This window comes from Microtus pennsylvanicus, chromosome 1 (assembly GCF_037038515.1).
Source record: "Microtus pennsylvanicus isolate mMicPen1 chromosome 1, mMicPen1.hap1, whole genome shotgun sequence".
NCBI classification, from domain to species: domain Eukaryota; kingdom Metazoa; phylum Chordata; class Mammalia; order Rodentia; family Cricetidae; genus Microtus; species Microtus pennsylvanicus.
In genome coordinates this window covers 202,848,469-202,876,254 of record NC_134579.1, presented here as the reverse complement: position 1 = coordinate 202,876,254, position 27,786 = coordinate 202,848,469, and the positions used below count along the sequence as shown (strand labels likewise).

At 46.1% G+C, this 27,786-nt stretch overlaps 1 protein-coding gene and 1 non-coding gene across 5 annotated transcripts in view; both read right to left on the bottom strand.

Moving 5' to 3' along the window:
* The window catches only part of Sash1 (SAM and SH3 domain containing 1), a 171,123-nt gene that overhangs the window by 80,328 nt on the left and 63,009 nt on the right, over positions 1 to 27,786 (bottom strand). For 2 of the 4 annotated variants that reach the window (XM_075949185.1, XM_075949204.1), the window contains exons 3-4: positions 12,070 to 12,120; positions 11,902 to 11,951 (exon numbers count right to left, since the gene is read on the bottom strand). In XM_075949185.1, the coding sequence (XP_075805300.1) occupies positions 11,902 to 11,951; positions 12,070 to 12,120 (101 nt within the window). The remainder of the gene's footprint in view (positions 1 to 11,901; positions 11,952 to 12,069; positions 12,121 to 27,786) is intronic. The other 2 variants (XM_075949195.1, XM_075949213.1) reach the window with 1 other exon arrangement.
* On the bottom strand, positions 22,442 to 22,580 carry LOC142842825 (small nucleolar RNA SNORA36 family). The gene has a single exon (XR_012909486.1). It is a non-coding gene; the product is annotated as a small nucleolar RNA SNORA36 family (small nucleolar RNA).

The following is a 27,786-nucleotide window of genomic DNA, read 5'->3' as shown; positions in this document are numbered from 1 at the left end:
ACTTCCTTTCTAACCTGCTGAGGAAACCCATAAACTTCTTGGCTCACTCCTTAGGAACCTGTGCTGGACACGGAGTGTGCTGGCACAGCCCAACTGCTTCAGGGCTTCTAGAATTCTCTTCCCTGCACAGAGCCCCGGTGTGCACCACAAGGGCATTTTCTGTGAGGTATAGATGGCAGAAGGGGAGGTAGCCACTTTCTCTCTGTGCTTCAAGGCCAGTACAGCATGAGGACCGGCAGAAGCTGGCAGGTGTCACAGCTGCTCCCTTGGGATTTGGGCAGCATGGGACAGCAACTGGTCTGTGTCACTCCTATCTGTGCTGATTCGCAGACTCGCGGCGTGTTGAGGGCTGAGAGCAACAACTCCTGCGTGTCCTCTGCGAGGATAGATTTAAAGCTCTGCTTGGGGATGCTGAGAGATGCCTTGATGCCACCCAGCCTGGCTGGCTGCATGCAGTCTGTCTTGCTCTGTCCACTCTATATGGAACCTTTTTAAAAAGCCAGAGTACTGATCACTGGCCCACTGACTGCAACCTGCGCTCTCCGACATTGGAGGAATAGCCCCACGCAGACAGTGGAAGCAGCCCCTACAAATGCATGGGGTTAAATCCCAGAATAAAGCCTTATGCAGCTAGGACACGTTGCTTCCTCCAGGCCCTAAGTTACACAGCCTTCAATGCCCATCTCCCAAAGTCCTCTATCCTTCTGTTCATGGCTCGCCTCCTCTGATAGCTTTCCTGCCACCTTATCACTGTTTCTATCCTTTGACTACCAGCATCTAGTGGGTTTATGCTTCAGCCATAAATGTGTAAGTGCTTATTAAATTAAGTCTTATTCACTGCCTAGCCCATCACGGGTCTCTCCAGAGAATATTACTCCTTTATTCTCCAGGTGGTGAGGTGTCTGATAAAAGATCTGCTGCCTGCAGACAGACAAACCTGGATATGAGATCCTGGTCTTCCTAGCCCAGGCCTTGTGGGCTTAGCTATCATTTAATCTTCCTGAACCTCGGTTCCCTTAACTATCAAATCCCATGCACATAGATTTGTTAGCAGGGTTAAAAAGATATCCAGGGATGGGAGGGGGGGGTGGAGAGATGGCTCAGTAGTTAAGAGCGCTGCTCTTGCAGAGAACCTGGATTTGGTTCCCAGCACCCATACAGTGGCTCAACAACCATCCGGGACCCCAATTTTAGGGGATCCTATGCTATCTTATGGCCACTACAGGCAGCAGGAAAGTGCATTGTGTACTTACACACATACAGGCAAAATACTCATACACGTAAAATAAAAATAAATGAATATTAAAAAGAAAATAGATACACATTGACCACTTGGTAAATTCCAGGCAAGTTCCTTTTATTCTGCTTGTAGCCTGTCTATAGATGCTAATTTTTTTCTCTCTCTCCTTCAGCACCGACCCAATATTCATTTCACTTCTCAGGCAGGCAGACAAACAGCAGCCACCTCGATGTGTTCAACAGCCTGGGCTGCGGTGCCCGTCCCCCACAATCACAACACACAGCCTGCCACCTCGCAGGAAGCGACCCAGGCACGAGGCCTCCAGCTGAGGTCAGGCCAGCTGGAGCTCGCTCACCAGACAGAATGAAGGGTAACAGCCTTCTCAGTTGGGAACAGCTGAGGCAGAGAGAACACTGGCACAGCTGCCGCCCAGCCCCAGCCCCTGCACTCAAGAATGTCGAGCCCCTCAAATATGCCATGCGATGGCGTGCACACGTGTGGATGTGGACAAACACACAAGGACACGCTTCAGAACGCTGACCATGTGAGCCCTACAAAAATGGCTGCTGTTTCTTCGCTGCTGCTCCTCCGGCCTGTGACACTGGCACCTGAAAGCCAGGTGGGGTGATCGAATTTTAAGTGATGATAGCCAATGGTTAGCTCTGCATACGGCCTCATCCATGAGACTAAGGACAGACACCCTGGCAGACCTCTGACAGGAGCAGCACAGCCCCCTACAATGAGGGGCATTCTAGGCACTGAGGACCATGGGAAGACCTCTTACTATGCCTTGGTCTATTAAGAGCCCAAAGCTGGGAGATTTCAAATACATTGTTCCTGACCACACAGCTGGCAAAGCTGAAGTTGGGGTACAGATTTTGGTAGGCTCTGACAGGCATAGCAACACACCAACAACACAGGCTAACCCCAAGCAACCACAAGGCTGATGTCAACCAATGGAAGGTGCCTGAGGTAGAGGAGCCTTCCGGGGACTTCTCAATCCACCAAGGTGGACATGGACAAAGAGGGGAGTCAGAGTGCTGAAGTGACCCTGATGAATCACAGAAGAGCGCTCACCTAAACTCTAGCTCCTGGGCAGACCCTTGCCCTGGTGCCCCTGGCCTCCACATAAATGACAACTCATAAACCGATTAAGGCAAAAGAGCATATACTGTATATAGGTGGCCTTTGGTCCAGCACAGTTATTTCCTGAACCTAACCTTGCCGTTTCATCTATACACCCTACACTATGGTTGGAGGACCAAACCATGATGGACTGGGCTGTCCTAGCTCTCTCTGTGGTACGGTACCCACCTCCCAGGCCAGGGAGCTTTCAAGGAGGCCAACCGATCTCAGACAGTCAGGATAACTGATTAACTTTCTCAAAGGCATACCTCTACAGGACATCCTTTCTCACACAGGGGCAAAGCCAGGCTTGGAGCATGCAGGCCTATGTTCCATGGGAACACTAGCGGTCCATCCCATCCCTCATCCCCGTCACAAATAGGATCTAGATACAGGATGCACTAGTCTCAGATTCAGAGGACACAGCGTGACCTAGTGATCTCAGGACCTCAGCGATTCTCTTCAGGGAATCGGTTCTCCTTCTGAAGATGAACAACTCCTCCAACACATGAACTTCCATGTCCAGGAAGGGTGCTCTAGAATTGGACCCCAACCAGTCGGAGGAAAATCAACGTGACACCAGACCACAGACCCTGTCTTTGGGGAGCATACAAAGACAGATGAATCCCCGACTCCTCTCCGAGATAGATTCGAGCCCAGAAACCCGCCAGTAGAAAAATAATAATTTACTACAAGGAGAATCATTTCTTAACATGTTTCAAGAAAGTTGGATGCAAAGTTACCAAGAATTGGACACAAGGGTCTATTCTTAATGCTGTGCTATAAACATAGCACATCTTTTTTTTTTTCAAAGTACATTTTCTCTCTGTTTCTATGGTCAGTCTACAAATATATAGAGAGAGTAGATGAACGATTGCTTAGGGTTTTGGCGGCCACAGTACTGTCACAGCTAAAGGGCATGAGGTTTCTCCGGAGGTGTTAAAAGTGGCGTAAGATGTCTGAGCATGCTAAAGGTGACAATTGGCTGTGAACACATAATCCACTAATTTCCCCTTTTGTGAATACGCTGTGTGGCATGTGTACTATATCTTAAGCTGATGAAGACACGAACACATATGTGCACACAGACACCTGCACACAAATGTCTACAACAACATTCTTCACAATAGCCAAAAAAAAAAAATGTTGGGAATGATGTCAAAGCACGTCAGTCAGTAGTGGAAACACAGAACGCCATACGGTCACACACAAAGGAATAAACAGCAACATGAGGGGTGAAACTGATGGAAATACTAGATTAAGTGAAAGGAAGGCAGCTATGGGCCGCTGTGGTGGTGTCTGTGAAACTCTGAACATACTAAGAAATAGCTGAACTGCACCCTTGTCTGCTTGTGTGCAGTGTTGGCAATGGAACCCAGGACCACCTAAGAGTGCTCCACAGCCCCTAACTGTCCCTTTAATGGAAGAACAACATGGCATATGAATCACAACTCCATGAAGGAATTACCAAAGAAAAATTAAAAGCACTTCACTGAGCAAAATTGCTTCTTTCAAAAATTAAAAGAATTCAATGATGATGGTACTTTACATTACGTTTCTAGATATTGTACCTTTACGTGGAAGTCATTGTTTCTGCTCGAAGAGGAAGAAACTACAGGGGGATTCAACAAGACGGCAGAATGGCATCAGGCAGGGAAGGGGACAGTCGTTGGGAACAGATGGGAGATTGTTGGAAGCTGTTCTTCTCTCCACTCAAGGGTTTTCCAGGTGACCTCTCAGGGTTACTATTCCCAGGCAGAAATCATGTCTGACACTGCTGTCAGTCTAGGGAGACACTGATAAGGGCTGGCTAATACAAAAGACCAAGAGGGGTCTTCTACACAGCAATTCCATGCCTGGGAACAACCCAGGGCCAGCCATTGTCCTATTTTAAAGAATCCAGGTCATGGAGTGAGTTTGATGCAAGCCCTGAGCAGGCTCAGAGCACCAAGGAAGAAGCGGAGGAGAAAAGCTTAGAGCTCCGGCCAGGCTGACTCATGTGGGGTTCAAGAACATAAGTCACCAGAGCCATGGGCAGGGGCATGAACTTGAGCCATAATAGACACATAATAGCGATAGATAAGATTACAGAGTACTCAGCGGGTGTTAGATAGCTTACTAAGTGAAGTAATTACTATAATTACAACCCATTTAGTCAGGAACTGGCCCCGGGATTGCAGAGCTGGTAAGGAAATGCCTGAATCCAAACTCAGAGTCTGGTCATCCCTACCTGATGGACAAAGGGGCCCTAAGACTAGTTTGGCGGGTTTATCTCCAGCTCTGGGACCTTAGGCATGGTGAGTACTCTCAAGAAAAATTGTTATCTCCTTCAAAGAGCTCATGAAACATGAAGTGATAAAAGGCAATAGAAATGACTAGTATAGAAATAACTGGCTCATCTCAAGGCTGGCTCCAGAAGGACCTCGCCAGCAAAGGCAGGCAAGCCCATTGCTAAGGTTGGATGGAGCTTGCTCGGGTCATGAAGATGAAAGAGGAAGCTGGAGTTTAAATCCTGCGTTCGAACATGTTGTTCCTGGCTAGTGGCACTGTGGCAGCAGGTTATGGAACCTCGGAGACAGGAAGCATGACTGATGGAAGTGGGGTCACCAGGCAATGGCCTTTGAGGCTTCAGTCTGCTCCTACTTCCAGTTAGAAAGCTTTGGTTCCTGCTCACCTACCAGGATGTGGCCAGCTGCCTCATATCCTTGCTGCCAAGGCTACGAGCTGACGCTGCCCCTATGCCTTCCATGTGTGATGGCCTGAATTCCCTGAACTATGTGCCAAAATAAACTCCTCCTTAAACTGCTTCTGTGGGATATTTGGTCCTAATGATGCAAAAGTATCCCACACGGTTGGTCACACAGCAAGTTCAGATGCTAAGCATACCACGGGACAGGACCTGCCTGAGAAACCTGCCTGGGAAGCGGGTGACAAGGACATGAGGTGGCTGAGTGGGCGGAGGACAGAATATGGGACACTGGGCTCAAAGGGAAAGAGGAAAGCAAAGTTGAAGGTGCAGGGAGCAGGGCAAGTCAGGCACTGAGCAAGAACTCAGGCAGGGGCTTCCTGAAGACCAGAAGATGGGGAGGAAAGAGGAAAGGAGGAGACAGAGTTTCCTGAGTATGCAGGGGTGGGGGCTGGTGGTTAGGGGAGGAGGGAGGCATTTGACAGACTAAGAAGAGTCTTCAGCTGCCAGAGGAGGCAGGAAGGCGGTGCTGAGCTCCGCACATGTGTGCACAGGGCGTTCATTGATCATCAGCCATATTCCACTCGCGGCTGGAGCTCGGTCCCCACTCAACTGCCTTTGGCTCCTTTTATTTATCTGTCTTTTCGATCGCCCTGTATATTTGGGCTTTTGTTGGCCATAAAATAGTTCAAGTGTAGTCATCGGAATGGAAAACGGTGAGACTACATCAGGGAATTTCAGCTCTGGTGAAGGGCTTAGTAAGGAAGAAGTTATAAATAATTGGCAATGGTGAGGTTTCGCGATTTATTTTAGACTTTCTTGCTTCGGTAGATAAATAAATGTCTGAGGCCCAGCTTAGATCACGATGAGAGTCAACCTGGCTCCTGTTTCCAACAGCAGAAGGATGTAGGTTTTAACTGCTATTTATCTAATGCTGATGAACCCATCTGAATCTATCCTTGTTACTTTTCTCACTGTGACCAAACACCTGATGGAAAGCAGCAAGGGAAGAGAGATTTACTTTGGCTCGAGGCTCAAGGGATTCATTTCGTGGTGGGGAAAGAAAGCATGAAGGCGGGGACATGAGGCGGTCAGCCATGTGTGTCTTCAGTCAGGAAGCAGAGATGGGTGAATCCTGGTACCCAGTTGGGTATTCAGATTGGGATCCCAGCCCCTAGGATGGTACTTTTCTAAAACACCCTATAAAAATGCAGAAGGGTTTCCATGGAGATCTACATCCAGTGAAATTGACATCTGATGATTGACCATCTAGCGCCTAACCTCTGGATTGGCTGAGGTAACACGATTGCGTGACAGTTTGGAATTACAGTGTTGTGGCCAGAAACTTGGCTACTTTAATTGGGATCAAATCTGGGTTCTGATATTGAGTGGCTGTGTAGCTTTAAGGAACTTACTGGCCTCTCTATGCTTCACTTTCTGTGTTTGTAAACGAAGGGACCATAATGGATACAGAGTCTCGCAGAAAGGCACTAGCAGTACTGAATGTGTGTCAGGTACCTGGACCACTGTTGATAGATGCTAAATCCTAAAGCTCATATTTTTACTTTTTACTTTCTTTTTCAATTTGCAGTCCTTAGAATCGACTCTATGAAAACACTGTCACAGAATATTAGTTGAAGATATGTTACATTTGCTTGTGCTGTGGATCATTCGTTTAGTGATGCAAAGATGGGTTGCATTGTTTTTGTTTAACTTTGTAAAGTTGCGTTACTTTACTTGTCGAAACACCTGATTGGTCTAATAAAGAGCTGAACAGCCAATAGCTAGGCAGGAGAGAGAAATAGGTGGGGATGGCAGGCAGAGAGAGTGAAGAGGAGGAGAAATCCGGGAAGAAGATTGAGACGGGAGAAAAAAGGGGAGGGAGGATTTCAGGAGACAGCTACCCAGCAAGTCACAGAGTAAGACATAAAGAAAGATATATTGAATAGAGAAAGATAAAAGCACAGAGGCCAAAGGCAGATTGGATAATTTAAGAAAAACTGGCTAGAAACAAGCCAAACTATGGCAGAATAAGACTCCATGTATTTATTTGGGAGCTGCTGGCAGGCCCCCAAAGACAAAAGAGTAGATGAGAGAAAAACAAAACAAAAAAAAAACTAACCAACAACAAAACACCTCTACAAAGATAAAAGAAACAACCAGATGGGCCCCGGGGACTGCTAACTTCAGGGCTTTTTTGAACATGCATCTGGCCCATTTTCAGAACAGTCTTACTGCGTGTACATAACACAAATGAAATATTAGCTCTGATGGAAAGCACTAATTTCCCACCAAACGACAACTCTCCCTCTTAAGAATGACATTTGTTCAGGGCAAAAGTGGGTTCAGCTATGGAAACTCTCTGGTGATTTAGCGATTGAATAGCCCCTTTTGGAAGAGAGGATGTGTATTTTGGCTCATGGTTTCAGAGTCTGAGCCTGTCACTGTGGAGAGGTAGGAGTCATCAATCCAAGGCAGCTGAAAAACATCGCGGGGGACTTCTCCCATCACGGCTCACTTAGTCTCCCTGCTACCAAAGCGAGCATCTAAACTCACCAACTCCCTGCTTTTGTCCACACCACCATTTAAACCAGGAAATGTGTGATTCCTTTACTATAACTCTTTCCCTTCAAACATGAGCTATCTTTTCTATAACTCTCTCCCTTCAAATGTGGGCATCACTACATCTTAGTACCCCAGAAGACTGCATGCCTTTCATGCCAAGTCGGTACTCAATGAACAGCAGCCACGTGAAGAAACAAAGAGAAGAAACGGGAAGAGGGTCAGGAGGGGCTCTGGGTGAACTTTCTGAAAGCCATGCCTTTACCATCTCCCCTTCACTGTATTTCCACTCTCTGCCTCAAAGATGGAGCCACTCTGACTGAGGTCATGATAACCCTCCTTCACCGCTCCTATAAAAGAAAGAAACAAAACCAAAAACCACAGCCTGGCTTTCTGAAGCCTGTTGAGTCATAGGGCCAATCCTAAGTATATGAATGAGGAAAAAATGGATCCAGTAGAAGTGGCATTTATTTATTTCACTGTGTGCCAGGCTTCCTGATACTCATAGTTAACCTAATTTCTGATAGATCTTTCCTAGCCGTGATACTCATAGTTAACCTAGTTTCTGATAGATGTTTTCTAGCCATGAAAATAAAAAAGGGGTGGCTTTGTTTTTCAGACGTCTTTTGTTTGGTTGGTTGGTTTTGTTTGTGTTTTTTTTGAGACAGGGTTTCTCTGTAGAAATCTGTCCTGGAATTCACTCTGTAGACTAGGCTAGCCTTGAACTCACAGTTCTCTGCCTCCCAAGCGCTGGGATTAAAGGCATGTGCCACCATTGCCCGGCTTTTCAGATAGCTTTGAAAATAGCTGCTAACAAGAAATTTAGCTCAAGCTCACCCCTCACAGTAGCAGACACCAGTCCAAGATTGGGGCCAGGAAGTGGACATGATAGTTCATCAATAGGTAATTCGGATAGTTGTGAAAATTAAAGGCTCGGGTGAAAGTTTCCCTGCTTCCTTGAATATCTTCTCACTGAAAGCCTATTTTAGGAGAATAAAAGCATACGACAGGCCACGTAGCTCAGTGACAGAGCTGCTCAGACATGCCCCACAAGGTCCCGTGTCTCATCACCAATGCCACAAACTAAGATAAAAACCTACCTTGTTGAAAATTGGGATGGATAAGGGTGTTTGTCTAAGTGATGATGGGACGAGATGATCCGATTCCTCTTCCCACTTGCCTACCTCCCTCTCTGTCTTTCTCGTTGATTCTTTATTGTATGGGCCAAGCAGCCCAGAGCCTAGAAGCTTACATCCAAACCAGAATGGGGCATCAAGGAATGTGATGCCAAGAGGGCCAGGACTCCTCATTCCTTGCCCTCTCCATGATAGACTCACCATGCCCACCTCCCTCGGTCCAAGCTAACTTCCTGGAACTTAAGACTTTAAACCCTGATAAGTACCCCTGGAAGAAGTACCGTTTGTTGTTGCTGTTTTTAAGAAACAGACCTTGTGTCATAACCTATACCAGATTCCTATCTTAGCATAGCTTTTACCTAGGGCAAAGGGATGGGAAGTATGTGAGCTCTGGCCTGAAAGACAGCTGGGAAACACTGGATCCAGAAGGTGGGAGCCATAGAGTTGGCTGTGCTTGGTCTTAACGTTGCCTGTGAGCCCATGGGAAGGCCGTGGTAGGCCATGTCTCCCTTGTTTACTAAGCTCTCTTACATGTCAAATAAGAAGCAGAAGAACGTTTTTGCCCATAAAGCCACACTCTGAGTCAGAATGGTATTTTAGTTGGCGGACACTCAGCGGACACTAACCAGACACAGCCAACTGGTCTGCCAGGCCCTCTTCCCCAGCCTCAACAAGCAACTGCAAAGCTGCCAGCCAGGGCGAGGGTGGGAGGGCATCGAGGGATTTTCCAGCCAAACATATCTGCACTTTTAAAGCCCGATGAGTAACGTTTCAAAGCAAACGGTGCATTAAATCTGCTCTAACTGTATCCGACTTAGACATTTCAGAGCGACAGCTCATCTCTTAAAGACAAGGTGAAACCTGAAACCTCTTAGAAGATTTTAATCGAAAAATAATTATCAACTAATAAGTGGTTTTCTACTTTACAGCCACTAGGTTAAAAATTGACTCAGAAGGAATTACTGAATCTAAAAACCTGGTAACAGTTTGATCAGGGGCAGGCTGCGGGAGAGTCTCAACTATTCTCCCCAGAGAGGGTTTTTTTTTTTTTTTTTACAAAGAGAAAAGCATTAATTCCCAGAGGAAAGCCCAACGGCTACCATGATAAACAGATCATCAAAATTCATTATCTCCAATCATGGGATTAGCAGGCGTCATGAGCCTCCTGACGTAATGTACTGTGGAGAAGAAAAGAAACAAGAAAGCCCTAACATACAACAACTAGCCTACTCTGTAAGAAGAAAAAAAAAAGGCAAGTTCACAAGAGACTAAGAAACCCTTTCAGACAATGCATGAGAATGCCATGAGTAATATTTAAGTGCTAGATTGAAGAGAACATAAAGGCCATAAGAGACAGCATTGGGACAATGAGAGAAAGCTGAACTGCAAGTTAGGAGATTCACCGCAAGGGTCCTTCTTGGTAAAGCCCATGGTTCTGTCAGAGAGGGTCTGTCTTTATCCTTAAGAAATCCATGCCAGAAGACTCAAGGTTTCAGGCTGTGATGTGTGTAACTCATTCTCAAAGGTTCAGCAACTCATGGGGGGGAGGGGGGGGCCAGAGAGAGAGAACCAAAGAGCACCCATCTCTCAGTAAGTGTTGATTCTGAGTATGGAAGCTTTGTTTTGAGGTTTAAAAAGAATGTTATAATTTTCAAGAAGCATTACTAGAGAAGTGAAAAAAAATATTTAAAAATTTTCAGAATGTTTAGAAATACTTAAACCTGAACCAATGAAAAAAGAACAGAGGCCAAGTGGCAGAACCATAAATGGGGAGACGGGAGTTGTCAATAGTGGGTGTGGTGCAAATCCTTTTGTTAACTTCTGAGGAGTCCCTCAGTCTCCCGCTTGGCCACAAGAGTGACGCCATATTTCAAAGGGAAGGATTCACACACAGAAAAAGCCAGTCGCTACCACTGAGGGAAAGGAACGCCCAGCTTAACCAAGGCTAATCCAAACAGGGTTGAATCACTTCCCCCTCTTGTTTCCTAAAGGATTCTGATGCCCTGAAGGGACACCTGAACCCTCTGCTTCTACCATGCCCATGGGATAGAGTGGGTCAAGAGAAGCCACAGCCCATGTTCTCAATGCTTCGCCAACACCTCAGTACCTCCAGCTTCAAAGGCAATGTCCACATACACCCATGGCCTACTTCAGCCCCAACAAGAGTTCGATCCTGGCAGGATACAAGCCAACCCAACCAGAGATGCTTATACAGTGCAGGCATCTGTACCGTGGCCTTTGCTTTTCACTAGCTCTTTGGATCTAACGATATTCTTTAGTCTTGACTCAAACCTACTCAGCCCCTTAGGTTCAGAGCTCCAGCTTTCTGGCCAAGGGGCATTCATTCCTAGGTGCCGCCTCTGCCAGCCGCACACACGTGGCTGGATTAGGCAGAGGGGGCTGTAAAGTACACACACATTTGCCCAGCGTGTGCTTCTCGAATTCCCAAACCACTCCTCTGCCTCTCTTGGCACAAAACAGGACAAGTGGGCTCTGGGCCAGGGGAAGTGTCTGCTTAGAGATGTGGGCTTTCTTTAAATTTCTATACTCCAGAAAAAAATGACTAGCAAGATTTCAATGGAATAAAATCGAACGGGGAAAGCCTGTAAATAAAGACATTTGGTTTGTGTTTTTTAAGCTGTCTCAAAGGAACACTGGCAACATAAAACATAGCATTATCTTTTAGGAGAACAGAGATTATAGAACCTAAGTTAGGACAAGAAAACAAAAATATTCCTTAAACAGAAAAGGTCCATGTACATACATGTGCCTGCTTCTCACACACTCAAGATTTGAGGTGGCATACCCAAAAGTGAGGTAGGGGAGGCCTTTCAAAATCATTGCTTTCGTTAGAATGTATTTTATTTTTGTACTTGGTTCCTTTACGCTTTTTATCCTCTGTTACAAGCGAGGGTAAAAGATGAAAACCTATCCCTGACAATTTACCTGCCCTTTTCCTTCACTTCAGACATTTGTTTGGGACTCCCTCATGACTAGCTATGTAAAATGAAGGGCCACAGGCATCCCCAGCTGGCCTCCAAAGCCCACCTTGGTAGATGTGTCACACAGAACACATTAAGGAACATCCCATCCAACTCCAGCCCAGACGCCTCCCCGGTAGCTCAGCATGGGGCAGAAGGAGAGTGACTTACTTTCTTTCCACTTCTGGGGTTGACACGGCGCTGCAGAAGCCAAGGGACTCCTAGAAGAGAGAGAAGGTTCTCAGCGTCAGTAAGGGACAGTGAAGTCTCGCTTCTCCAGAATATCACTTAAGAGAAGAGGCAGAAGCCAAACAAGATCGCGAAAGTTGCTGTGCTTACTTCGAGCTGGGACCGCAGCTGAAGTGACGTGGGGCTGGCGTTGGGTTTCTCCTAAAACAGAACAGATGCAGCCTTAATGAGACTCCCAAACGTGGCACACACAGAAAGATAAATAGATGTGTAAGAAGAGACGGGAGGATTTGGGAAACACTCTGCCGTACAGTGGGAGGAGATGGCAGAGATAAATGGATTCTCTGGAAAACCTGAAGTGCTTTTCAAACGGCAGCACAAGTCTCTTGGAACTGAAGTCCTTACCAAACCTCACTGCTAAACTCTGCTTACAGTTTTACTACACACAAGCACCAATCAACGGAAAGGCACAGACGGTCAGTGGTGAAATAAGCCTCTGGGTACACTGATCATCATCACGAGACACTGAACTGACTGTGACTACTGAAGTCAAGTTTATTCTTCAGGAACAGCGGAGTTCCAGCCTGATCATTTTACATTTATTTATGGATATTTGCTGGGGAGGGCACACACTGGGGCTGTGGCTGGCATGCATGTGGAGGTCAGAGGTCAGTTCACTCCTTCCACCACGTAGGCTCCAGGGTCTAAGTTCGGTTTGTCAGGTCTGGCAGCAAGTGCTCTTACCTGCTGGGAGAGCATCTCACAACACCCGATCTGATTCTGAAGCTCTAAACTGATTCCAAGGATTCAGTAATGTAAGGCTTGTTGTAAATGTGTGTTAGAAAGCTGGATGCCTGGGGCTGGAGAGATGACTCAGCGGTTAAGAGCACTGGCTGCTCTTCCATAGGACCGGGGATGATCCCCAGCACCCACACGGCAGCTCACACTGTCTGTAACTTCAGCTCCAGGGCTTGTGACACACACACACACACACACACACACACACACACGCAGGCCAAACACCAGTACACATAAAATAAAAATAAACTTAAGAGAAAGAGAGAGTTGGAAGACTAACTGGATATTATTTCAGCCTTTTTTTTAAAAAAAAAAATCACCAAATCTATTAGAAATGAACTGGCCTGCTTGAAAATGCACGCGGCTTGCAGGTGATAAATGACACCAAACCGCATGATGCTCTGGGTTTATTGAGAAACATTAAATCACACGGACAGAGGAATCCGTCTCAGAGATAAAAAACCGTGGCCTATAACACCCTTGTTTTATAGCAAGAGGATGCGTTTCCCTTTAAGATGTAAAACAAAAGAGGGTGAGAAATGGCTTACACGAGAGGCAAACAATGGACTGAGATGCGCTTTGGAGGCTTCAGTGTGAAAGTTGTACGATGGAAACATTTGGATGTAATTAGAAGAAAACAAAAGCCTTCCACAGAGCACAGGGCCTAATCCGACCCGAGTGTTTCTTCCAGAGACTAATTTGGAATCAGCACAAGCGTAAACAAAGGTTTATCTTCTCCGAGACGGCAGGTCCACAGAGGACAACTGAGGCAGGTCCACAGAGGACAAGTCGGATACACACAGTTAGACGCTATTTCTGCCCCCGGAACATTGACTCTTTCCCCAGGCGCACAGGTAACCGACAACAGCGTGAAGGCCGGCACCTTTGCCTTTAGTGAGTTGCCTGTCTAGACACCTCCTTTACTTCAGCAAAAGGCAGAAAGATAAGTCTTTGTCCTAAAACTGCCGGCATCTTGGATTCTTGGAAGAACAGATGAGGATAGTTATCTGTAATGAAGAGGCCACACCCTGGAGTAGGAGTTTCCATCTTCAGAGATCAGATCCATCTTCTATGTCATGACAGTAGACATCTTCAGACCACCCTCACAGAACCAAGACAATAGCACATGTCAGTACCCTGAACATGGACTTGGAGTCACTGGGACCTACTGAATGGAGCTAGCCACATGGACTAAATTTTCTGTTTTGATTGACATATTGAGATGAGCAGCTAAGCCTAGCCTGCTGCTAGAGTCAGGCTTTTGCCCTAAAACAACAGTTACTGTTAGAGATAGATAGATAGATAGATAGATAGATAGATAGATAGATAGATAGATAGATAGATAGAGAGATAGATGATGCATACATACATATACAAACATACACACACATACATGTGTGAGTATATGTGCGTGCCATCAGAAGATATATTCAAACCTTTGATTCGTAAGGAACCCGAATTCTGAGCAAGCCTCAGGCCTCGCCCTTCAGAGACACCCCAGTTGTGCAGCACGGGGATTTTGAAACTGCCTCTTTGAAATTGCTTAGAGGATGGACTAAGGCCCCTGGACAGCCCACAGCCCTCCCTTCTCCCTGCTTCATCTGATTGTCTTTTGAACATGGCTACTTCGCAGTCTCCTCTATGCTAGTCACCATAACTCACCTCTGAAATTAGCAAACTGCGGATAAATGGCTGAGCCTAGCGCACCAGAGTTACCAGAACTCAAGACATCAGGTTCTGGCTACCTAAAGCTCCAGTTATCATTCCCCGATCAACTTGGTATAAGAGGATTAGCACATCTGGCAAGGCAGTATATTAGCTGTAGTTTAAACTATCAGAATGATTCAGATTTCTTCAGCAACCTTATTGCCGTAGCTTTAACCAGGGTTATAGTCTTCAAGACTGCATTATGACGTGAGGAACCATTTCATCACCTTAACTACCATTTGGGAAGTGGGCAGGTCATGGCCATGTCCAGAGATGCATCTGCATACTTTTCTGATTACTACATTTATTAAGGGTCGTGATTAATACAATCACAGGACACCCAGAGAAACTTGGCTGAAGGAGAAAGGTAGCAGAGACATGAGGACAATTTGGGCTCACGCTGGAGATGTGAGGATGTGGCAGGAATCGAGCCCAAACACAGTCCACCACCATCAATGTGCTGTCTCATGGGGCCAAGGGGTGGGTTCTGGGAAGCCGCTGCCCAGCCCTGTGCATGCGGTAGGTGATGCGGTCCGTGTTGTATACAGTGAAACCAGAAGGAGGGTGGGTTTGTCCACCATGGAGACTTGGTTTTGCCACAAGGAAAACAACGAACGTGCCAGAATGAGCAGATCTGAGGAGACAACCGCGGGTAAGCAGCCTGAATGGGAAGAAACATCTCAAGGGACCGGCTGCTCACTCAGCCCCATCCCATACCCTTGCTTATAAAACTCCTCAGAACTCCACAGCCTCAAGGTCCTGCGGGCTTTGTTTTTAATTTCTCCATGTTTACTTATTGGTTTGTTTGTTTATTATTGTCACAGAAGGCTTGTGAACGTGTCGTGGACGGCTTTGTGGAGGTCAAAGGACACAACTTTGGGAAGCGGTTCTCTCCTGGTACTGTGGGTTCCAGGGTTTATACTCAGGTTGCCAGGTTGGTGTTGGAAGCCCTTTACCCCGAGCCAGCCTGCCAGCCCATTCTCCTGGCTTTTATTCTTGCCATTGTCCATAATGTTTCTCTACCAAACCTGACACATGATTTGTACAAGGCATTGTCTCTAACATGTCAGAGCTGCGTTCAAAGTCCAACTGGTCCTGTCGAGTTCCCCGGTACAGTCAGGATTCCTCATGCTTACAGCCCAGTCCAGAAGTCAGGTACTTAAGCCTTGGACATAGTACAAAGAGAACTTTGCAGTTTCACAAGGCATGTTTGTAAGAAAAATACTATTTACAAATACCTACAGCTCAAGACAAAAATCAGCAGATAGGCACTATGTGCGTCCACCTGCCTGTCCAGGTGTGCACATGTGCAATCCGGTTCCATTAGCAGCACGTGGGTCAAAGGTAACACTTAGGCACTGAAATTAAATATGTTTTGTTCTAATGTGTCCAAGCCTGCTATGTGATACACCAGACTCCAACCCCACCTGAGGGCAGAAATAAGGTCCCAGAAAATAGTTTTCATGCCCCGTCCCCTTCACTCCAGCTGTTTCCAAGTTCTTGTGGAAATTCACATTTCTCTGTCCCTTATTGCTGCCAGGATCCCACGCCAAATGAACTTTACAGCTGGAAAGGAAGGAGGGCTAAACCACTGTGCTGTTCCAAAGGCAGAAAGGAAGAACACCAAGCACCCACCAGCTCAGCTTAGGGCCAACTTCTCCTCCTCCACAAGGATCACAGGAAGGAGGTGGAGAAAGTCAGGCTCCACGGCTCACTTAGCAGTACGTAAGGGAAAAACAGAATGCCACGTGCTCTCTCTCTCTCGCTGTAGGCTGGCTGAACTCAGGGAAGCCAGTAACTGATAGTCGGAAATTTGAAAAGCACGTTAGGACCAGCAAGATGGCTCAATAGGTCAGAGAACTTGTCGCCAAACCTCATGACCTGAGCTCAGTTCCTGGGACTCACGCGGGATGGAGAGAACCAACTCCTTCAAGTTGTCTCCTGATCTCTCCCTGAGTGCTGGGTGTGTGTGCACGCATATACACAGACTTGAAAAATGTGGTGGAGCATTTCATCTAAAGAAGCTTTCCATGAGAAAGCGGTGTGAGGTCCAGCTGGCAGTCTCAGCGGGGATCCTTATAGAAAGAGACAAACAAACAAATATAAACTAGACAGAGAACTCGGAAGGAAATCCACAGGCAAACAATCCACTCTTGCCTTGTTTTGTTTAGACACTATTTCAAGGGGATCCACAGCTCCAAACACCACTAAGTTCTTTTTCTCGACTCATAATGCTGTTAGATTATGACAAAGATAACGCAAAGATAGCATCACATCTTTAAATTCAAGACTCTGAATAAAAAGTCTTTTGGGTTCAAAGGTGTACGCCTTATCTCTCTAGTTGCTTTGCAATGGCTGCCTCTGGGTTAACCATCCTTCCCCAGAAAGCACAAGACAGACAGACATCAACACATGGGTCAGAGAGAAGCAATGGCAGAGACAAACCCCACTGCCACCTGAAATTTGACATCTATAAAATCTGGATTCCAGCAAGCCCTTTGGTACTTATTAAACTTAATGCATTACAGTACCCTGGGTGATGGTTTAGTTCAAGTCATCAGGTCTCACCACTACCCCGACCCTCAGGTAGGTCAAGACAATGACACCCAATGTCAACACCAGTCTTCAAACCCATGTGTGGGAAATCATCAGCACACATACACTCACACAAGCATATACACATGTACATATATACACTTCCACACGCACGGTCACACACACATGCACACACATACACATTGCGGTGAAGGAGAGTGACTGAGAAAAATACCCAGCATTGACCTCTGGCCTCCACATGCGCACAGATACAGGAGCACTGTGTTCATACACGTATATGCAGAAAAAAAAACCCTCATAACTAGCTGTTATACTAGTTGAGAAAGAAAATCAAATTAAAAAATAAGAGTCTCAGGAGGTTGAGACAAACGTCAAACTTTAGCCCACGGCAAACTTTATAATAAACGCTCGCAAGATCGGATTTATAATGGAAACACAGGCAAGGAAGGCTCCGATGTAATATACATAAATGATATGTTTCTGTTCTTGTGTGGTGATTTTCTTCTTCTGAGCATTAATCTTCGAATGACTTACTCTATAAATTATTGAACTTAGTTCAAAAGCAAATGAAATTTAAAATACCCATTTATTGAATGGCAAAAGTGCCATGTTGAAATTACTGTGATTTATCTGTTTCTTTAACGATTCCTGTAGCAAACTTACTTCATTGCTCAAAATTATTACCTGGATGCATAGTTTACTCTGGACTAAACATAAATCTCCCCTCACTGTGCAGCAGCAGCCGCCGTTTGTCAGGACCTTGTTCGTTCCTGCACAGCCACAAGGCCAACTTTCTCTCTGGGCAGCTCTGAAACTGCTCCTCTCGCTGTTGTTACAGTGGGGAGGGGGAGGAGGAGACAAGACAGAGTTCACCCACCATCCCAATTACCCGACTGTATTACGCGGGGTTCCAGCAGCTCAAACAGGAAGTAGTGGTTGGCTCCGTGAAGACAATCCTGTTGATTGTTAACGGATGGTTGGTTAATCCTTGCCAACGTGACTGGATTTGGAATGACCTAGGAGATGCGGCTCTGCCAGTGTCTTTAAGGGCACTTCCAGAGATGTTTGACTAAGCATCCTGACTGGACTGGGATATCACGCTCAATAAAGGGGGAGAGTGGGATCCAGCTGGGCATGCTCACTTCTGACCGTCAGTAGATACCGTACAACCAGAGGCCTCCTGTCCCCCTGCCATGTTTCCTGCCATGGCGGACTGTATTATATTTTAATGTGTCTCAAAGAAGTTCTTCCCCTCTAACTTGCTTTTTGTTGATGCTGAAATTTAAATGTGAAATTTTCCTCTATAGACTCGTGTGGTGGAACATTTGGTCGCCGCTGGTGGTACAGTTTGGGACAGCTCTGGAACCATTAGGAGGTGGCGCCTCACTAGAGGAAGTATGTGACTGGCGGGGCAGGCTTTGAGGTTTTGTAGCTTAGACTCACTTTCTGCCTGCTCTCTGCTTCCAGGCTGCTGAGGCATGACGGGATGGCCTCATGGCCCTTCATCACCATCATGGACTCTAATCCCTCAGCCAAAATAAGCCCTTCCTGCCTTAAGTTGCCTTTGTCTAGGTATTTATCACAAAAATGAAAAAGCAGCCATAACGGCCAAGTAGTTAATTGATCATAGTGGTGGAAAAGGTAACTACTGTAACAGAAGTGATGCTCATTGGGCATCGATAACTGTGGGTACCCATAACGGGTCCCATCCGTTAACACTGCAGCCAGGATACTGATGCTCCCCCAAGGAGAGAAATTCTTATTTGAAAACCCAACCTCTCTCCATCACCTACAGGAGGGCTCCCCAGGGAACACACACACACACACACACACACACACACACACACACAGAGAGAGAGAGAGAGAGAGAGAGAGAGTCAGACAGAGAGACTTTGGGCCTGGTGGTGTAGCTCAGTATAAGAATCCATGTTTAGCACCTGTGAGGCCTGGGGCCAGGCCCAGCACTGTGAAAAACAAAAATGACACATTTTCCAGCTAAGGGATATGCCATTCGTATGATAGCAGATTAAATGGCCCATAGATAAAGACTGCTTGAACTTGGCCGATGGCTCCACAGGAGAAGTTCTTGCCATGAAAACACAAGGACCCGAGGTTTGTATCCCTAGCACCCAAATAAAAGGCCCAGTATTTCACTGAGAGTCTGTAAGTCCATCCCTGGGGAGAGGACGGTAGGAGGACCCCTGGGCTTGCTGGTCAACTAGTCTAGTCAATCACTGACTCAGCTAGTCTAGCCAACCACTGAATCCCAAGTTCAATGGAAGATCCTGTCTCAAAATAGATAAAGGACATTGAAGAAGAATCTAGATATTGATTGACTCCTGCCCACACACAAACTTATGCATACACATCACACATCAACAAATATGTGTACCCCATACACACACACACACACACACGTTGATAGCTTAATAAGAACTTACTTCAGGTAGGAAATAGGCTCACAATTTTAAAAGATGAATCTCAGAAATAAAGACATAAAAATATGCATGTACAAATACTCCAAGAAATATTCAATATTTGCTGAACAAATACATATGTCAGACAGAAGGCCATAGTGACATTGGAGTTAGAAAGGCAGTAGGAACCTTAAGTGTAACTTTTATCCCCTTTTAAGCTTTTCTGATTTTCTCCCTACAGTGTGTAGATTCTACTTTTACAACCATAGAGCAAATTTGAAATTTTCTCTATTTAAATTACATGTCATTCTTTTCAGAAATCACATGTCACGTCTGGCTCAAAAGTCACATACACACATGAGCACACTACTAGAATCTCACATTGCTAACTAGGACCTAACATATCCACGACACTGAAGACCTGTGGTAAGGATTTTTAATTGCCTTTGTTGTAAGATAACTAATTCCTTCTATACAGATCTTTGTAAAACACTTGTCATTTAAGGATGCAGAATTGGTGGCAATCTTAGTCCTTGGGAGACAGAATCAAGAGGTTCAGAAGTTCAAGGACATCTTCAGGTGCATGTTGAATTAGAGGCCAGCCTGGGCTACTTGAGACCCTGTCTTGAATTCTCCCCTCAAAACAGACCACACACCTCATACTATGTTATTTTTATTGCATTGGATAATTTAAAATTCTGAGACAAAACAAGACTTTTGCTCACAGAATTTTGCCTTTTTCTCCCTTTTCTTTTAATTGGTCTGATCTATGTCTCCTTTTCCTTTAACTGGTCTGATTGATCCATGTCTCCTTGTCCCTTAGCTGGTCTGATCCATGTCTCCTTTTTTTTTTCTTTTTTTTTTCAGCATAGATAGGAAAACCGGAAGCTTTTTCTCATCCCTTCTTAGTTAGACCACAGCCACCTAAACAACACGAGGGTGGTAATTAGAAAACGTATACTTATGACATGAACAGAAAATCTGTATGTAAGCAGTCCACTATGCCAATATTCCCCTACCGGATCGCAATTCCCCCCCCCCCCCCAGGAAAAGCAAACAAATAAAACCCTCCAGAAAAGTGCAAACAGGAAACATATTCAGACATGATGGCCAAGGGCAGAACACACATGGTCCTTCCTAGGTCCGTAGCACAGCAGATAAAAGCAGAGAGTTTGAATACACTGAGTGATATACCTGGGAAACAGGATGCAGAGACTGTCCGTGTCCCTAAACACCACTCGTCCATTTGGAAAGGAAGCAGACCCAGAGAGAGTAATATTTAGAGGGCCAAGGTGCTAAAGGGTTTTGCACAATACCAACAGATCTGGTGAAAACCAAAAGCAAAAGGTTTTATTGCTAAGGTTCTGCTTTTCAATTGGGTGTGTATGTGTGTGCAGACATGTGCATATGTGAGTGTCCACACAGGCCAGAAAAGGACATCAGATCCTCTAAAGCTGGAGTCACAAATGGTTGTGAGCCGCCTGATATGGGTGCTGGGACCCAAGCTTTGGTCTTCAAAAAGAGTAGTACGTTCTCGTCACTGCTAGGTCACCTCTCCAGGCCCTCTGCTTTTTTGTTTCTTAAAGACCTAATGTCTAAAGTGGTAAGAAACCATGTCCAAGCTGGCTTCAAATTAAAACAATGTTTGCAAATCAAAGCATTCGTACTTAACAGTTTCCCTTCATTCTCCACAGTGTGACAAGAGAACCCAGGGAGAGGATTCACCTTTGCCACAGAACTCCAGCCAGGGTGAGGAAATACAAACCTTAGATGTCCAACCTTAAACCGGGGTGCTCCAAAGCTCATCTCGGAATACACTGTATGTTCCTCAGCACGTAGATGCCCTAAACCACTCACGCAAATGCTTATTGAATGTACTAAAGGGAACACGTGGTCTTGGGAAACGGAGGATTCTTTAGCTCCTTGTCATAAATTGTACACAGAGCAACATGTAAACCTCCTCAGGTTTCACCAAGCGTTCTGGAGCTAGCGTGAGGGCTGCAGTCTATGGGAAGTGGAATCAGAAAAGAAGGAATCACCAAGCAACTGTCAGTGTTGAGCAAAGACTGGTGAAGTCCTTGAAGGTCATGATTGGAGTCTTGAGGTTAAAGTCTATTTTTGACAGAATTCTTAAGAAAATTAAAAGCTTCCCCTCCTCCACTGGCTTCCATGGACCCTAGGACTGGGTCAGGTTCTCCCATGTCAGGGGTCACCACATTCTTCTGCCAACAAAGCTTTCAGGGTACTTATGTTTAGTTATTCACCATCGTCTCAAGACCTAACCAAGTACCTGCGCAGATCAAGTATCTAATAAAAAAAATTGTTGAATGAATTTAAAAATATTAAAATATAGAAAGGGCGATGCGGAGGTCTCGTGGTACAAAAAGAAACAGTGTGTTACACATAATTATCAATGAAAATTTATAAATTTATTTAAACTTTATTAATGAGGTAGATTAATTAATGGTTACAGATCTGATTCATAAAGCAAGAAAAAGGGAGCGTGCAGAAGCTACACAGCAAAAACAATGACAGAAACTCAGTGAAGGGCAGAAGCCACACCATGCTCTATAAATATCTCCTACCACATGTGCCCGGGGTTTTGTTAGGGATCACAAACGGCCACTTGTCCTAACTTATCCTGAGATCACCATGGACACCAGAAAGGAGGGCATTGCCAATAAAAGCACAGAACGGTTCCCTTGAAGAACAACTCTTAAATAGTTTCAATCAAATGGTACACATTTAAAAAAAAAATCAAAGTGATTTGCGGTCAGGTGCTATTCTAACCACAGAAAGAATGGCAGCAGGTGCCCAGGGTTGCCTGCTGGGTGCACCTCACAAGATCATGTACTACCTAAGCACCCACCAAGGGTGCCCCACTGGTTCTCACTTGGCATCTGCCTCCCCCTAGGGCAACCCCTAGATCTCCATCCACAAATCAAGCCTGTCTCGGGTTGGATGGGCATGCCACATAAGTCTTTATGTTAAAGACTTGATCCCCAGACGAGGGCTACTGGAAAGTGGTGGATTATTTCTTCTACTGGTGTTGACTAGGACATATATGAATATTCTCTATTCAGGCACTTCCTTTAGCCACTTTCAATGTCCCAAAGTTTAATGAGAGGAACAGGGGAGCTGTTCTGAACTGAACTCAGCTGCTCTGAACTCAACACGTTGGGGGTGGGGTGGAATCTTGAGGAGTGGAACCTGAGGTAGTGGTGTGGATGGAACAAGGAAAAATATTCACCTTAGTCTTGTGTATTCAAACACTTGGTCCCCAGCTGGTGGCACTGTCTAGGGGTTCTAAGAGGTTTGGCCTTGCTGGAAGGAGTATGCCACACTTTGAGGTTCCAAAGCTTGGTACCATTTCCAATGACTGTTATTTTCTCCCCACTTCATGTAGTGTAAGCCCTGCTCCCTGTTCCTGCCACCATGCCTGCCCCTTGCTGCCATGCCATGCCCAACGCTTATCCCTCTAGAACTGTAAGCCCAAATAAACTCTCCATATATTGCCTTGATTGTAAATGTTTTATCACAGTACAGAAAGGAAGCTAACACAGACACCGACAACTCACTGTGGACATGCGCTCTCAGGGACTGTTAGACCTCAGTTTCCTTCTCTTAATGTCTGTCGTGCCAGACTCATGAGATAATGGATGACTCTGCAAGAGACCCCTGCCAAGTGTGGTGCCAGGGGCCCGAAGTAGTGGGGCATCTGATTCTGGACCAAATGATGAGCCAAATTAGCCTTTTACCTTCATCAATTGGCTGTCTCGAGTGTTTCGTAACTGTAATGCAACTGAAACTAACATAGTCTCGGTCTTCTTCCTTCCCGCCTGTCATCAACAGTATTCACCAAATACGTATCGGACACCACACACTGTTTCCAGCACTTCATGTTTTTAGTTAGTTTCCCCCAAAAGTTTGTCAGATGGGATGTTTTATTCTCCTATGTTCACCAAAAAAATGGCTGAGACAGAGCAAGGTCTTGTCCAAGACACACGCATGCTCAGAGTGGCTGAATCTCTGGAGGGCGTCTGATATACGCTGGGTGCACCGTCCTTGCTGCTGTGCTGAACCCTGTGGTTGGTGATCATACAAAAAGGCTTCCTTCAGCTTCCAGGGCCTCTGCCCTCCTCCGCTCCCTAGCCTGCACCCACCCTTTTGCCTTGTTTATTTTCTAAGGCCTTGCTCTCATAATGGCTCAGTAACCCTCCTCTTGGTACAGGGATTCCATCCAATACTTGCACAGTCTAATACCTGAGTCTCTTCTTCTTGCTACCAGTCCTAAGAAAGGACCGCCACCTAAATATGGGCTGGACTCAGCATTATCTTAACCCATTATCTTGTCTTGAAGATCCCAATTGTCTGTAGTCTCTCCAACAGACACTGTCAAAGGGTGGGTCAGCCTTCAAGGGGCTCTCTCCTTTGTGTTCTCTTCCTCTAGGCAAGATCAGACTTTGGAACAAGAAGTAATCCAGAGGCAGAGCACTTGCCTAGCCAGCTTTGTCTGGTGAAAGCCAGGCTTTCCAAAGCATGGCATTGAAACTCACTTCATAATTGCTCAAGACCCAAAAGGATGTCTCTCTTCAGACAGCCCAACCACCCCCCCCAAAAAACGAAGATACTGTCCTGAGCCAGTGACACGCAAGCAGGGGCCCCTTTCTGGACGCCACAGAGGGGGCCCCTGCCACCTGTCAGAGGGCATGCGGTTAATTGGGTGACACTTGTGAAGGGCTTTGCGACACGAGGCACACATGTCATCCGGGATCTCACACATGGCGTTCCACACTGCAAAATCCAGGAGCTATTTTTAAAATCTACCAGTTGAGCAGAACTTACAAGCGCCTCCTTCTGCGGCCCACAGTAAATTCATCATTCATTCCCTGAGAAAGAGGACCCCCCCCAAAAGTGCTTATGACTGTGGGGTGGTGCAGGAAAAGATATAGGATATTCACACACTACATACCCCCTAAGCAGCAACAACAACAACAACAAAACCTTAAGTTATACTCTGCGCCAAGGGTTTTGGGAAACCTTGAGGGGTTTGATCTGTTTCATGGATTCTTTCGAAAACAAACAATTCCTGGGGGAATGAGGGAAGAAACCATATGGATGTTACTTACACATATGCCAGTGAATCACAACACTTGTGGCCATCCCAGGACATTCAGGCTCAAGAGGCTTCGGGTGGCTCATACAAGAACAAAAGCAGCCTCTCTAAGGCCTGGCTACACTCGCAGGGGCAGTTAGGCCAAGTGTCTCGGTGGGTGTGGCTTTAGGTGTGGTATTGCTTTTACCTACCAAGCCATAATTACACAAAAGCTTTCCTGGCTTCATGAAAAACCAAGGGTTTATTTTTAATTAATGAGGGCAGGCCCCTAATTCCCTCTTTCAAAGAGCTTCCTCTTTCTAAAGGGAATCCTATGAATTAGTGGGAAGGCTTAATGAATTGCCTTCAGCTAAGAGGTTTGAGGGTAGTCCCCCGGAGTGATGTTTGTCCAATGACAGAGCGACCGATGGCTGCCCACATTCTACCTGGCTTCTTCTTTAATACAGAGAGCAGGCTGCCTCTCTGGTGATTACCCTTGTTTTTTCAGCTCTTGAAGTCTGCAGGGACAAGTGCTAGCATGCTCCCAAACTCTTTTGGATTTATCTTGTACCGTCTGCACCCTCAGACAGCACTTCGATCACACGAGGCTCCTAGGCAAACCTGAGTCATGACTCATCGTGAGCGTCAACTGTTGTGGGAGAACAGTTTTGTGTGGTGCCTGATGAATATAACTCCTTCAAGCTTTGCTTTATGGGTTTTGCTTTCTGCCTCAGATGTGTGACAAGATAATAGGGACCCTTTGAAGAAAAGTCTGCCGAGCAAATTTCAGCAAAGTCGGGCTCTTCCTAGTGCTTGCCTCTTAACTGAGGGAAGAGAAGACGTGAGGACAAAGCACCCAGGTCCCTTCAGAGACTTCCTAGACACGTGTGACTAATCACTGACTAATATCAACACCTAAGTTCTTCAGCTGCCAAATACACGCTAGGAGCAGCACGAACTCAAGAATTCTAAATTCATCTGCCATTGGAAACTTCTCCATATTTGTCACCATAACAATAGGAAAATACGGGGCTGGAGAGATGACTCGGCAGTCTGAGAGGAATTGATGTTCTCCCTCGGGACCCGAGTTTGGCTCCCAGCACTTGCCTGGCAGCTCACAATGGCCAATAACTCCAGATCCAGGGGATCTGACGCATTTTCTGACTTCTGCAGGCTCGGGCACGCATGTTGTACATGTGCATACACACAGCACATGCACATACACACAGATTTAAAAAGAAATTAGTCTTGGGGAAAGTAAGAAAACAGTTTCCAAGCTGGACACAGTGGCGTGTGTCTGTAGTCCCAGATATTTGGGAGTCCGAGAAGAAAGCATCGGGGGAGTTCAGTTAAAAGTCATGCTAGGTATACCATGGCCAGCCCTCCCATTTCCCTCCTTATGAAGCTAACAGTGTTACATCCCACTAAGCACAACCTGGTGCTGTGTTCCGAGCCTTATGGAGACTCCTCCAGTTCTTATAAGAGTTACTATTGATCGTGAACTTGACAGGATTTAGAGTCGTTGGAGACAGGACTCTGGGCATGTCTGGAGGGATTATCCAGACTGGAGAAGTACACCTTAAATCTGGGCAATGCCATCCCATGGGTTGGGGTCCTGAATTGAAAGAAAAGGGGAAGGCAAGCTGTCCATCTTTCTCTCTGCTGCTTGGCTTTTGACACAGTGTGACCAAGCAGCTCTGTCTCCTCCTGCCATCCCTTCCCCACCAGAGTGGACTGTAATCTTTCCAAATGTAAGCAGAACTAACCCCTTATGCCCCGGAGCTGCCTTTTATCAGACGTTTTACTTCAACAGAAGTACCAGCACACCTTGGTACTCGGGCGTGTGGCTCCTGGGAGCATACACTTCATCTACCTCACGGCTGCAGGCCGTTTCCCAGACCAGGGCTCAGCACACAATAGGTGTTTAATAAGTGTATGTTGGATACATTTGTTTAAAAAGTCATTTCTCATAATTATCAGTATTATCATTATGATTTACTTCCTCCTTCTTCTCCTTTCTCTCCCTCCCTCTCCCTACCTTTGAGACAGGGCTCCAATATGTAGCCCAGGCTAGCATGAAACTTACAAAGTTCCAATCTCAGCCACCCCAGTGCTGAGATTGGAGTCATATACCAGAAAGCCCAGCTGTTCTCCTTTTACTTCAAGGAGAACCTGAGACCTGAGACACTGAGCCAGCTGCTCACATCACTCAGCTAGGAGGCAGCAAGGTCAGGAATCTACCCCAGGGTGCCTGCCTGCTGAACTCACTCTAAGCAAGTTCCCATGCTCACTACCTCCCATTGCCTCTTGTTGATCATTTATGACCACGAGTCAGGCTAGACGCCCAGGGTGCAACAATGAAGTGTAGGAAGTACCTCTCAGCATGAGCATGTTGCCCAGGTCACTGCCACTCGGATTCCTCTCACAGGTGTTTCTATCCCCTGTGGCCTGGTTTCACGTCTCTTCTGACTGTGCTTATGGGCCCTTCACAATTGTACCAACAGCTTTGCTCTTTCCAATATACAAAGGCTCTATGCTGGGCCCCGCTTCCCCAGAACTCGGTCATTCTCTCTACGTCATTCTCCTTATCCTAAATCTCCCCGTGTACCCTCGGGGAAACAGGACATCAGAGTGTGGTGGGACACACTGGTAATCCTAGCACTGAGGAAGCTGAGACAGAAAAGAACGGGTTTGAGGTTAGCCTGGACTATATAGTGAGGTGCTATCACACAAGAAACTCTGCTTTGGTAAGAAATCATCGACCCCAGGTTCACAGGCTGTTTCCCTCCTGTCTCTGATTTCCTTTATTAAAACCACAGCAATAATCTGGCACGCTGGGTTGCTTCCTTTGAAAAATGCAGCTTTTCCTTTCTTTCAGTAGTCTAATTTTCCTGTAATTCATCCCTTGCATCGGTTTTGGGGGAGAATTCCTGCGTTGGGAATCCAATAGTCATCGAAGTAGCCGTGGCACGAAGTCCACATCGCAAAGCCAAGCACCACACGCGCCCTTGTGTCTTTTTATATCAGTATCAGGAAAGCTTTGCTTTGTTCCTGGAAGCACTCGGGGCAGCTGTGCTGTGTGAAGAATTCTTACTTCAGGATATGAGCATGTGCCGTGGTGCAGGCTGTAACTCTAGCACTGGGGAGGAGGAGGAGGCGGGAGGACAAGTGTTTGACCACACAGAGAATCTGAAGTCAGCCTAGGACGCAGGAGATGCTATCTCAGAAGAGAAGAGGAAGAGCGATAATCACTCCAAGTTCAAAAGGCATTATTTTTATTAACTAACTGATTGG